At 37.3% G+C, this 13,254-nt stretch overlaps 1 protein-coding gene across 1 annotated transcript in view; it reads right to left on the bottom strand.

Annotated features, from left to right (window-relative positions):
- Positions 1 to 13,254, bottom strand: part of ALDH1L2 (aldehyde dehydrogenase 1 family member L2) — a 362,966-nt gene that overhangs the window by 309,986 nt on the left and 39,726 nt on the right. The window contains exon 2 of the mRNA XM_044087828.1: positions 8,490 to 8,634. Within this exon, the coding sequence (XP_043943763.1) occupies positions 8,490 to 8,634 (145 nt within the window). The remainder of the gene's footprint in view (positions 1 to 8,489; positions 8,635 to 13,254) is intronic.

Genomic DNA, 13,254 nt, shown 5'->3' with positions numbered 1-13,254 from the left:
TGCCTTGTTTCTCATATCATTCCAGAATATAGCCTGTTAAGGGCAAATGTACAAATACATATAGAATACATATTATCTGCGAACAAACACACACACACACTCTTTGCCCTGAGCTGCAGTTGTTTTACAAGGAAATATTGCTATCACTGTGAAATTCACAAGCCTGCCAGCATTTGGCTGGAAAGCTGAATTCTTAGTCTCCTGTACCAGAATATAGCTGCTACCACTGACATTAAGAGTTAATGATCATAAATAAACCATATAACGTACGTTATTTTATTATGTTTAGAATATGTCAGATATCTGGCATGTGTAATCTGGTTATGTAATGATTAGGATCCCCTTGTCTGGTTCTAAGTTATTCCGAAAGGTGATTTAATTAAGGCATCCTATAAAATGCAACAGGAACAACAGAGTATGAAATGTGTTGTGTCTTATGTGATACTCCATTGTGTTAACAGGCATGGAAAGCAAATGTCAAAACACTATTGCATCTATAAAGCAAGCTGTAACTAATAAACATCTTGATGCAAACAGTTTAAGGCAAATAAAAAGTAACACCAGTACAGACAAAGTACTTCTATTTTGTTTATCTTATATAATTACAACCAAGGATTTTTTCAATACTATGAAAGTAACATTGAATGTGTTGGAATTCTATCTAGCATCTTCTAATATGTACTTTATATCCTATTAAAGACTACATGGCAGGTGGAGGGGCAATGCCTATTCAAGCATCTAATCTTGGATTCATCACAGAAAACACCCATACACACCTAAAGACTATTTCTGGGGTATAACCCATTTACCTTCTGGCTTATCTTTGGGATTTGAGAGAAAACAAAGTCAGCTGTACAAAAATCTGCACAGATATGAGGATTTCATGCAAACTCCCCAAGAGGGCACGTCAACCATGAACTAAACCTGAAAACCAAGTACTGGGAAGCAACAACATTAGCCACCAAGTAACTATTATCAAATGCTAAGATTTTCATATCATGTCAGTAAAATATTACAACTGGCATATATTCTTATGTACATACTCTCTTTAATGCAATATGCATTAACATGCTACTAAACTCACAGATACATGAAAAATCCAGGTAAAATTTGAAAAAAATCACAATTGCTGGTGAAATTTCTATAATACCATGTCTCAAAAAATGGAACTTTGCTACTCCACTCAATTTTTTCATCATTCTTTTTATTATTTAATAAAATGTACTGGACCAGAAAGGAAAGGGAAATCTGAAGGAAGAGGGTAACAGTCACAAATTAACAGAATGCGATGACATTGCCATATTTCAGAATTCAGTATTCAAAAATGTTAGAAATAAGAGCCCTTCTACTAATAACTTAATATTGCACCAAACAGTCATAAAAAAGACTGTTGATAAAGTATGGGAAAGTACTGAAATAAACTATGTGTAGAGATAACAAGCACTGAAACATCAATGGCAAACAGTGACCTCTGGATTCCAAAATATCCTGCGTTCAAGGCAGTATGCCATGTAGAACTGCCAAGCACTCACAGAATAACTGCAACTCAGGGTATTTTGCCCCGCATACAAACTATTTGGGGATCTAGAGGTGAGTACATGCATCACTTTATAACTAAGCAACTGTAATCACACAGACCATATAAATTACAAAGTATTTAGCAAAGATTACTGCAGATGGGAAGGATAAACTGTAACTATATATATTAATATAAGACAATGGCTTTAGTTAAATGAAGGAGAACCACAGGAAAGAGGAAAAGAAAGGCATGATATGTACATTAAAGCTCACATACTTAATTAACAAGTGAAGCTATTGCACATTACTTAAAAGAGATCTTAGTGTGGTGTTCAGATGTGAAACTAAAGTACCAGCCAATTCCAGTGAGCCTATGTGCACCCGCACCTTCTGCCTATACTTGATCAATTACAACCCAAACACTGACCCAGTACAATTCATATTTCTGTGCTGCATGACTACCCACAGCTACCTTTGACTCCCTCTGCAAGACCTGATGAAATTTTTGAAATTACCCATCAAAATATGTTTCCGTTAGGGGAGAGAAAACAGGTGATCCAGAAAACTCGAGTCAGGACTGGGATCCCACCTACGACTCAGAGGGTGATGGGACTAATAACTGGATGATGCAGTGGTGCAACGGTTAACGTTGTCACCTCACAGCAAAAGGTTCTCCTGTTTGATTCTCGGCTGGGGTGCCTTTTGTTCTCCCTGTTTTCGCGTGGGTTTCCTCCAGGTACTCCAGTTTCCTCCCACATTCTAAAGACATGCGTCTGGAGCATTTCTCCCTGGGCCTCCACTGAAAATAGGCTGTGTCCTAGTCGGACTTTCCTGGTCAACAAATGTAAAATAAAATAAAATAATAAGAAACAGAGTACAAAGGATTAGTCCAGATAAAAATCACTTTAGCTAGCAGATTTAGGAGACTCTCTCTCTCTCTCTCTCTCTCTCTCTCTCTGACGCCCTCCTAGATGTAGGAATAAAGACACCTCGTTGAAGTTTCAAGTAGTTTATTCAGTTAAGTAGGTAGCTAAATGGATGAGTGTTCTTCTTCTAATACACTACATTCAAAAGGTCAGTTATTTAAAGCCAGTTACAGACAATGGTGGGAGGGCAGCTGATTGGAAGAAAATGTGGGAATGGAAAAACAAGAAGCCACTCCCAAAGCTTACAGGTTATCCCCTATTTGAATATTCCTGAAAGATCAGTGAGGATTTAATAGCGCAGCAGCCTGTGGAACCTCAGTCGTAGTTAAAAACTTTTTATTATTATTTTTAACAAAAAATGAAAACACACAACCCTGGGCTCCTTGTTTTTTTCATCAGCAGGTTAAAGTAAACAAAATGTTTGCCAGAGTTTTTTATCGAAACAGATCTTATATCCACAATGTGGTATACTGGAACAACTAAACCAATATGTAGATTTCATCATGAATGTAGTTTAAATTATGTGTGTCTAATGTAAAAAGGCAACTTTACATTTTTGTCGTTTTAGTACTTATGATTCAAATAACCCACATTTTAACCACACAGTCCTTCTTCATGAATTTATTCTTTGTTCTTCAAGAAAGCAAGCAAATGTTTACATGTTTTTTTTAAATTTGATACTGTAGAAAACTGCAGCATCTCCTTATAGGCTACAAAAAGCATAACATTAAAAAGGTCCACTGCTTTCATGTCTTGCTCATATATATGCAAACAGCCCCCAGAAATGAAATCCTTATTTTATAAAAATAAGGGGAAGGATTTTGACTATTTTTTTTACTAGTTTTCAATGCTGGAGAAGTCCACTGAACCTTTCAAGAAATATTTATAATTAATTGACACATTTTACAGCAGAGTTGACAGATACAGTGGATACAAAAAGTGTACACACCCCTGTTAAAATGCCAGGTTTTTGTGATATAAAAAAAGAGACCACGATGAATCATTTCAAAACTTTTTCCACCTTTAATGTGACCTATAACCTGTACAATTCAATTGAAAAAACAAACAAATCTGTTAGGGGAAAAAATATAAAAATATACAATACGCTGGTTACATAAGTGTGCACACCCTTAAACTAATACTTTGTTGAAGCACCTTTTGATTTAATTACAACATTCAGTCTTTTTGGATAGGAGTCTATCAGCATGGCACATCTTGACTTGTGGTATTTGCCCACTCTTCCTTGCAAAAGCCCTCCAAATCTGTCAGATTGCAAGGACATCTCTTGTGCACAGCTCTCTTCAGGTCACCCAACAGATTTTCTATTGGATTTAGGTCTGGGCTCTGGCTGGACCATTCCAAAACTTTAAATTTTCTTCTGGTGAAGCTATTCTTTTGTTGATTTGGATGTATACTTGGGGTCATTGTCGTGTTGAAAGGTGAAATTCCTCTTTATCTTCAGCTTTCTAGCAGACAACTGAAGGTTTTGGGCCAAAAGTGACTGGTATTTGGAACTGTTCATAATTCCCTCCACATTGACTAAAGACCCAGTTCCAGCTGAAGAAAAGTAATCCCAAAACATGACACTGCCACCACCATGCTTCACCGTGAAGATGGTGTTCTTTTGGTGATGCGAAGTGTTGTTTTTGTGCCAAACATACCTTTTGAAAATGTGGCCAAAAAGTTCAACCTTGATCTCATCAGACCATAACACATTTTCCCACATGCTTTTGGGAGACTTGATGTTGTTTTGCAAATTTTAGCCAAGCCTGGATGTTTTTCTGTGTAAAAAAAGGCTTCTGTCCTGCAATCCTACCCTACAGTCCAGACATATGGAGAATAAGGGAGACTGTTGTCACATGTAGTACACAACCAGTACTTGCCAGAAATTCCTGCAGCTCATTCAGTGTTACTGTAAGTCTCTTGGCAGCCTCCCTGACCAGTTTTCGTCTTGTCATCGATTTTGGAGAGACGTCCAGTTCTTTGCAACGTCACTGTTGTCCCATATTTTCTCCACTTTTTGATGACTGTCTTCACTGTGTTCCATGGTATATCCAATGCTGTGGAAAATTTTTTGTACCCTTCTTCTGACTGATACCTTTCAACAATGAGATCCCTTTGATACTTTGTAAGCTCTCTGCGAACCATGGCTTTTGCTGTAGCAGGCAACTGACTAAATGTCAGGAAAATCCTACTAGGATAGCTGAATTTTATTTGGGGTTAATCAACATCTCTTTAATTGATGGCAGGTGTGTACCCAAGAAGAATGAATGTTGTAATTAAATCAAAAGGTGCCTCAACAAAATATTAGTTTAAGGGAGTGCACACTTATGCAACCAGTGTATTGTACATTTTTTATTTTTTACATTTTTCCCTAACCTAACAGATTTGTTTGTTTTTCAATTGAATTGTGCAGGTTATATGTCACATTAAAGGTGGGAAAAGTTTTGAAATGATTTATTGTGGTCTCATTTTTTTATATCACAAAAACCTGGCATTTTAACAGGGGTGTGTACACTTTTTATATCCACTGTACATATTATGCAATTAAATGATTTACTCATTCATTCATTCTCTGATTATCTTTTTAATCCAGATCAAGGTCAAGGGGACACTGTAGCCAGTTCTGGCACTCAGTCAGTGCAAGGCAAAAACATAGTCTTAAACGGTGTGCCAGGCCATCACAGGGTAGGAGCAAACACACTGACTCAGTCGTGGCACTTGGACTTAACAGGCAGTTTGGAAAAATTAGAATTTACCTATGTCATTATTTCACATAAAACAAAATATGTTATTCACTGGCAGTCTGATATTGCATAAATGGTACAGCAGCCCTTCACACAAGTCAGGTCAGCTAATAATATTAGCAAAAGTTAGCTGAAACACCAAGTCAACATTACCAAAGCAAAACAATTAAAGTGCAAAGCAGTGATGCTTTTGCCACTGTATACTTAGAAATGTTATTAATGCTATTCATAAGGAATGCAACAATGTTAATAGTAATACCATGTTAACAAAGTAGCAAAAGAGCATAGTGTTACTAAGCATCACAGTCAGTACCACACACAGGAAAAAATGCAAGAAAAATAGATCAAGAGAAGAACAATTATACTGTCTATCACCTCCCAGTTATGTGCAACATAACATTCTCAGTGCACCGAAGTATTACTATCTTAATGTCTACTATCCCAGAACATCATACTTTGTCATTTTGTTGACCTCACATCTTTAATCAATACTACCAGTACCATTCATTTGCAGTATGAGCCAGCATTCAACATTAACTTTTTTTTTGCAATAAAAACTCACTAGATTTTCTACATTTATATTAATATCATATGTAAAATGATAGGGAAGCAGCAGGGTAATTCTTGGACATAAAGAAAGCAAAATTATTTTTGTCTTTTCACAGTACCAGCATTATCAGCCTGGCCACAAAAATTCAGAGATGTTATATGGCCTCATACTGACTAGTGACCTGCCTACACAGAAAGCAGCATCTTCTCAATCTGCTGCCCTTGCACTGCCTTCAAATACATTTTACAAACAATAAGTTTTCATTGCTGTCCCTTCCAAAAATAATTTATACTCATTTTAACCACCTGCATTCACTTATACAACAATTGAGAGTACTCACTCATACTGCATGCCATGACACCAGCTGGAAGTTAAAACAAACATCTGAATGTGTACATTTCACCAAACAGTGTTATGTCCCCAAAGTAAACCCACCACCATTCCCATTCCTCAGCCTATTATCTCAACAGAGCAGGTCATTTTGGCGCTCTCCAAGGCCAAAAACGCAGCATCAATGGAACTAGACAACATCCCAGATTGCCTTTTAAACAACTTAAAACATGAACTAGCAGACCCACTTGGATCCTTGTTTAACCACCGCCTACATACTGGCTATGTTCCAGCAGAATGGAGGAGAGCAACAGTGATCCCTCAGCACAAAGGGGGTCCATCAACCAACCCTGGGAATTATAGGCCCATAAGCTTGACTAGCCTCATCTGCAAGGTCATGAAAGAATCATTACTGACCTTGTTAACAAGGACATAGGCAATCTCCAAACTCTTGACCCAACCCAGTTTGGATTCATTAAAGATACATCATGCCTGTTAAAACATAGTTGACTTCTTCAAGAAAAGTCACCAAGGCCTTGGACAAGGAAAACACAGTGCATACCACCTATCTTGACCTATCCAAGGAATTTGACACAATCTCCCACTCAGGTATTATAGAAAAACTCTCCCAACTGGGAATTAACCCCTACATTACCAACTGGTTAGCCATCAGGACACGTACTGTCAAAGTGGATGACTTGACCTCTAGCAAAAGACCAGTCACCAATGGAGTACCGCAAGGTTCTGTGCTAGGCCTGTGGCTGACCAAGTTCACTGATGATTGGAAACTGGGAGGAATCACCGAGTCCCCTAATGATGTTAATATACTGCAGACAGGGTTAATGCAGACGAATAACTGGTGTCAAAGCCATGGATTGACGCTAAATGCAAAAATGCATTATTATTCCCTTTGGAAAAGCTGATATCCATGCTAATTACATTACAGACAGTACCCCCCTAAATGTAGACCCAGAGGTACATGATATGGGTACTCAGGTTGATAGGAGCCTGAACTTTAACCATCATGTACACACAGTACTAAGGAAATCCTTCTGTGTGGCACATCTTATAAGTAAAGGCATCGCACCTAGATCTAAGGATGTTATGATTCCATTATACTCAGCCCTTATCAGACCAGTAATTGAGTACAATTATCCCTTTTGCATGTACCTCACCAGACACCTGCAACAACTGGTGAGACCACAGAGGTTTGTCACCAAGATATTACAGGGTACACAAAGCAAGTCTTATGCAGAAAAACTGAAAGCCTGTCACTATATTCTGTCTCCTACAGTTTGCTAAGGAGTGAACTGTGCCTGGCTTACAGGGCAGTCTCTGACCTGGCCCTGATGGAAATGCTACACATTCATAAATCAAACTGCACGAGGGTCACTCGTTCATGGATCTTAACCTAGCCTCTGACATGAACAGGTCATGCTGGAGAGATAGACATGTCTCCCAGAGACTGCCACTTCTCTGGAACAAGCTTCCAATTCACATGAAACAAAGCCCCCTCCCTGACCCTCTTCAAATGCAACCTAGATCAATGGATGTGTGACTGCAAATTCACTCCTGGTGTGGCATCCTTGTCCCTCCTGGATACAGGAACTCATTATTAACTATCATAGACCCTTACCTCTGCGAACTTCACTCACCTAACCACTGACAATTAGGGTAACTCTGGATAAATATGGCTAGGCTTGTAAGGGCTCTAGGGCCATCCATCCATCCTCAACTGCTTTTCCTATTTTTGCACATGGGTTTGGGGTGTCATTTCAGCAGTGACAATCATGTCGAGCAAAGGTTTACACCACTAGGTGGCTAGCCCTGTCATGGTACTTCATTCGTATCACTCACTTGCAGACGCACTCTCACCTATGGCCACATTAGAGTGTCCAGTCCACCTACTGCATATCTTTGGAATGTGGGAGGAAACCAAAGCACTTGGAGGAAACCCACATGATTGCAGGGAAGACATGCAGACTCCGCACAGAAGACAACCCAGCCAAGAATCGAACCGGAGAAACTCTTGTTATGAGGTGACAACACTAACTGCTGCATCACCGCAAAGGCTGCTAGCCTAATAATCTTCAATCTATGACCCTATTAGAATTGTCTTAAGAATTTCTTCCAACCATCTTATAGCATCATTAAATAAAGCAACAAAAATAATGTGCCTGAAAGCAATACTAATGTTAAAAATTAAATATTTAAACAAGTCTGCTCATTGAAGAAGTGTGGTCATTCAGCCAATACAGAACGTTGATAAGAAAAGGAACTTAACACTTTAAATTCTTTGTTAACTTTGAAAAAAATGTGTAATTAACATGGAGTGAAAGACGTCTGTACACTTTCAGCTTAACAATAAAAGTAAAACACAAAATGCTTGGGAGATAAAAATCACAAGTAGATACTCACCCAAAGGATCAGCCTTCCCATCCTTGTCAGGAACTGTGAATACGCCCACGACTTTATGCCCATTCTTTCGTAGCTGACTGTACACTTCTTGTCCAAAGAGGCTCTGACCTATTATTGCTAGTCTGAGTTTATTTTGATAATAAATCTGATAAAAAAAGGATAAGGGTTACCCAAGTGCAAGAAAAAGTAACAGGAAACTGACACTAATTCATATTCTGAACATATACTATTACATTGCTTACTTACTTATTATTTATTTATTTACTTAAGTGCCATGCATTTCAGAGCCTGAAAACAAGTGTTTAATAACTGTAACCAGACAGGTGCTAAGGTTCAATATAATACAAAGTGCATACTACATCTTACCACAGACTGACACTATTCTGATTAAAGTCAGCACCTATTGTGCTTACAAGTAGTTTCTATATTTGCATACATTAGAAATTCACATTAAACAGCCTGGAATGCAGCTTTTTGCAAACATTTTCACAATTATGAGGCATGCTGTCAAAACAACGAAGACTTCTCTATATTCCCTTTCATTTAGGTCAGTTTGTGAAAAATTCTGTTTTTACACAAACGTACTGCTAAAACCATCCTGAATCCTAGAAATACTAAAATATTTTTTCTGAAAACTTCATCAGGACATACTAATACATGCAAGGTAAAAGGCTGTAGGTAAAGGTATCTGGTAAAGACATTTGATTCAGTGACTTAGATTCTAAAAACTATTAGTCCAAAAAAACTAAGTGTTGGTAGTGGTAATGTACCAGCGTTAGAACAACACGCCAAATTAATTTCTAGCTTTTTCAATAGTACTTTTCATTAGAAGTTTCATTAAGAAATGTCAGTCATACAGTATTTAAAAAGCTTGCTTTATCATTCTAAAAGAACAAAACAATGGCTCATTGTGAACAATGGGTGCTTAGCTGTCTTCCAGTTTGGACCTTCAATATAAACAGATCATCTGGTAAAGCAGGGTGAATTAATGTGTGCAACAATACCAGCTCCACTGTACAGATGTTTCACTGGCCTCAGCTATGCCCAAGGGGTCCCAGATCACGGATCCGCTATGAGAAGTCAATGCAAAATCCACCAATGGTAAACTAGTTGAATCAAAGTTAAACAACACACTCATGAAAACTGTGGGTAACAACAGCAACAAAGTGTTTGCTGCAGGGCGGGTTGCCTACTGTTTACCCCTTGGACCCCCCACCAAAGGAGCTCTTAGTTATGCATGGTAACTACACAATCATGTAAATGCAACCCCTTAGACACACCCAACCAAAGGAGATCTTACGCATGATAACTACACAGTCATGTAAATGCAAGGGAAATAGAACCACCTCTGCAATTCTAGAAAATCTGCACACTCAGTTTAATCTAATGTACAGACAATTAATGTAAAAAAACATTGATTGACAAATTAATTCAGGGAGATGGAATCAGAATGATTATACTTAAGGTATATCATATTCTGCACTTCCCCAGGATCCATTCACAGCCTGGACACTACATAGGGTCAGCTGAAGAACAAGGAGACAGGCCAATAACAGCATGCACATTCCAAGGAAAGGTTCTGGCTCCACCTGAAGAAAGGCTCAGGATTGCAACACTTGCAATTACAGCTGGGTTATTCGTGTCCTCCAAGGAAGGCATACAAACTCGGGCAGGAGGTCAAGATATGCAGAAGTGTTTGATCACACAGTATTAACCGTAGTTACCACTGCACAGTGCTTTCCAGGCTGAGAGAGAGTGTTACGATTATATAAAAAGCTCTGCTAATAGCCACAGTGCCAAACCTACTAAATGAAGCACAAAGACAGACTAATAAAACAAAAATGTATGCTGGAACTGGAAACACTCCACCCGAAAAAAGCAAGAAAGAAATGTTGTAGTCCAAAAAGTTTAATCCAATTCTTAAAATAAGCACTTTAATTTTACAAACTATAAAACTTCCTCAGATATTTCTATTTTTAAAATACCTGATTTTAAATAGTATCAAAAGACCACATGAACATCCATTAAAATGAAAGTCCCAGCAACATAAAATTCTTAAAACAAATACACACAACAACAGATCAACAATTTCCTCACCCGACAAGACTGAAAAACATTTCTGCAGCAACAATATAGGAGATTTTATTCCTTAAATGACATAGAAAAATTTAAAAAAATCAGAATTATTATCTTTCAAGTGCTTTTAACTTCAGTAATGGTACCATTGTAATACTATCATTAAGTCCTGGCCACTTATATGCATTAAGCAATAGCTGGCAATATAATTCTTGTTTATCAAGTAAAATTGGCCATGGACCCCCCCCCCCCAGATTCCGTAACACTTTTTACAATTCTAAAAACATGAAACAATGACCAGAATTGTCCCTAACATGCCTCCAAAGTGCATTTGTGACTTTTTTTCCTTTTCTAGCATCATATATATGTGTTCATAAACACAGTCATCAGGTCTTCGTTCCATTTTCCACACATAAAAACTTTGACACAGTTGACAAACTGCTCCACATACTACACCCACTGTATCACAGTTAAATTTACCTTTTATGGCAATCTTAATATTATTAATAGACACTTGGTCACATACCCAAATATGTTTACGTAAAGTACACCTACCACATGTTCTCATATTATCCTGAACTTTGACTGGGACATACAAAGATTCAAGCACATTTTTCAAATTAAACCCCATTCTATACACTATAGTTGGTGCTACTCCCAGTTTATTAAATACGATACATCTTCCTAAGTGATTCCAGTTCTTGGTCAGAATCCACTTAATACTACTACTATCCAAGTTAAAACTAGTAATGAAGGCATTTGCACATCTATCACTAAAATTGTCCCCTGATTTTGCCATAACTTCCTTCCATTCATTACTAATCCGCCCTTCAAACCTGTTATGAATCGGAAAGAAATTACCTCTTTCTCTTTTCAAACTTACTTCCTGTATCAATTCCTTCACTAGAAATTCTGGGTAGCCTCTATTAAAAAACATATTCATTAACATAACACATTCTTCATAAAATTGCTCATCTAATGTTATTGTAAGGGCTGCTATAACTAATTGCCTTTTAATTACTACTTTCTTCTGTGAGAAGGGGTGTCCACCGGAGAAATGCAAAAGGGTGTTCGAATATGGTGGCTTGCTGTAGATAGCAGATAGATATCTTTCATTAATAAGGCCTTTCGTAAACAAAATGTCCAGGTATGCTATCTGCATAACACCAATATTATACGAGGAAGTCCAGAAATCTGTACTCAAACTGATATATTTCATAAATGACTGAAGTTTTTCCTCACTGTCCTGTCAAATGAAAAAAACTATCATCCAGGTAATGAAGGTATAGCCTAAAACTATTCTTGAATGGACTATTACACACATAAAGATGTTCCCATTGCAGCATAACCACATTTGCAAATAAGGAACCAACCGGTGAACCCAGTGCAACACCCTCTTTTTGCAGACAAATCTTATCATCAAAGAATATAAAATTATTTTTCAAAATGATTTCCAATAGTTCTTCATATACATTTACCATATTTTGGGAAACCCCTTTCCTCATCAAGTATTCCGTAAAACATGTAATACCTAAAATGGGGGAAATAACAGTATAAAGATCTTTGACATCCACCGTCACCAAAATATCAGTGTCATGAAACTCGAGATTATTAATTTTCTGTAAAAATTGCCACAAGTCCTTACATAAATTAATTTCTTCCTTACAAAGATGTTTTAATTGTAAACCCAAATACTTAGCACAAGCACACGATATGGATCCCCTTCCGTCCACAATGGGACACATTAGTGGATTCTCTATACATTTATGAATCTTAGGCAGCCCAAATAACTTAGGAGGGATTGGTGAGTTAACAGTTAAATAAGTAAATTCATCTATACTCACTCTCCCTTCAATGAACATATCCCTTAATTGGCCCCTTATGTTATAATAAGCTGTGTTCATTTTGTTTCTGGAAATAGTGTATGCCTTCCCTTACAAAGCTTCAAGCATACGTTTCTTGTACTTATCGTTATGCATCACCAGCAACCCACCCCCTTATCACATTTCATTACTCTTATATTCTGTTCTTTAACAAATATAATGTTTTTCAAAGTCTTGTTTTGATATATTTATGTTTTTATTCCTATTTTTGTTAATATAATTATTAGTATTTTTCCCAAGACTCATTCTAAACTCGAGTTCACATATTTTTTTCATAAGTAGCTAATAAAAGGTGCAAGGGTGGGTTAAAAGTGCTAGAAATTCTTAACAAGTTAGTAGCATTAGGCATATCATTAAACATTATTTGAAAACTAAACTTACAAATATATAGTTTAAAGTCCATTAAAATGTCCGTTATTTCTGCTTTTATAATTGTAACAAAGGTGTTACCTTTTGCAAATAAATCAGCATATCTAAAATCAATGTTTAAATGCATAAAATTATACATTTTAAAGTCACCTTTAAAATTGGTCACTATATTCAACTTGGCAGGGCCATGGGGAATGTCCAAAGTTGAAATCTCATTTTCCGATTCAACAAAAACTATTGCATTCACATTATGTAAATCTATTTCCTGCTTGCATGACTTGATTGACCATACTGTGGGGGCCTGTCCTTGCAAAAGGAATCCTGCTGGTTCCCTCTGCTGGTCCCATGTGAATTGTTGGAACCCCACTGCTTCTTCTGATATCTATCCCTCAACCACTGCAAACAGCTGAGCTGGGGAAAATCCTCATTTTCTTCTG

The sequence above is a fragment of the Protopterus annectens genome, chromosome 11.part0, assembly GCF_019279795.1.
Source record: "Protopterus annectens isolate FY-2018-M chromosome 11.part0, PAN1.0, whole genome shotgun sequence".
NCBI classification, from domain to species: Eukaryota; Metazoa; Chordata; order Ceratodontiformes; family Protopteridae; genus Protopterus; species Protopterus annectens.
The sequence above is the reverse complement of the archived record's forward strand: the minus strand, read 5'-3'. Positions and strand labels throughout refer to the sequence as shown.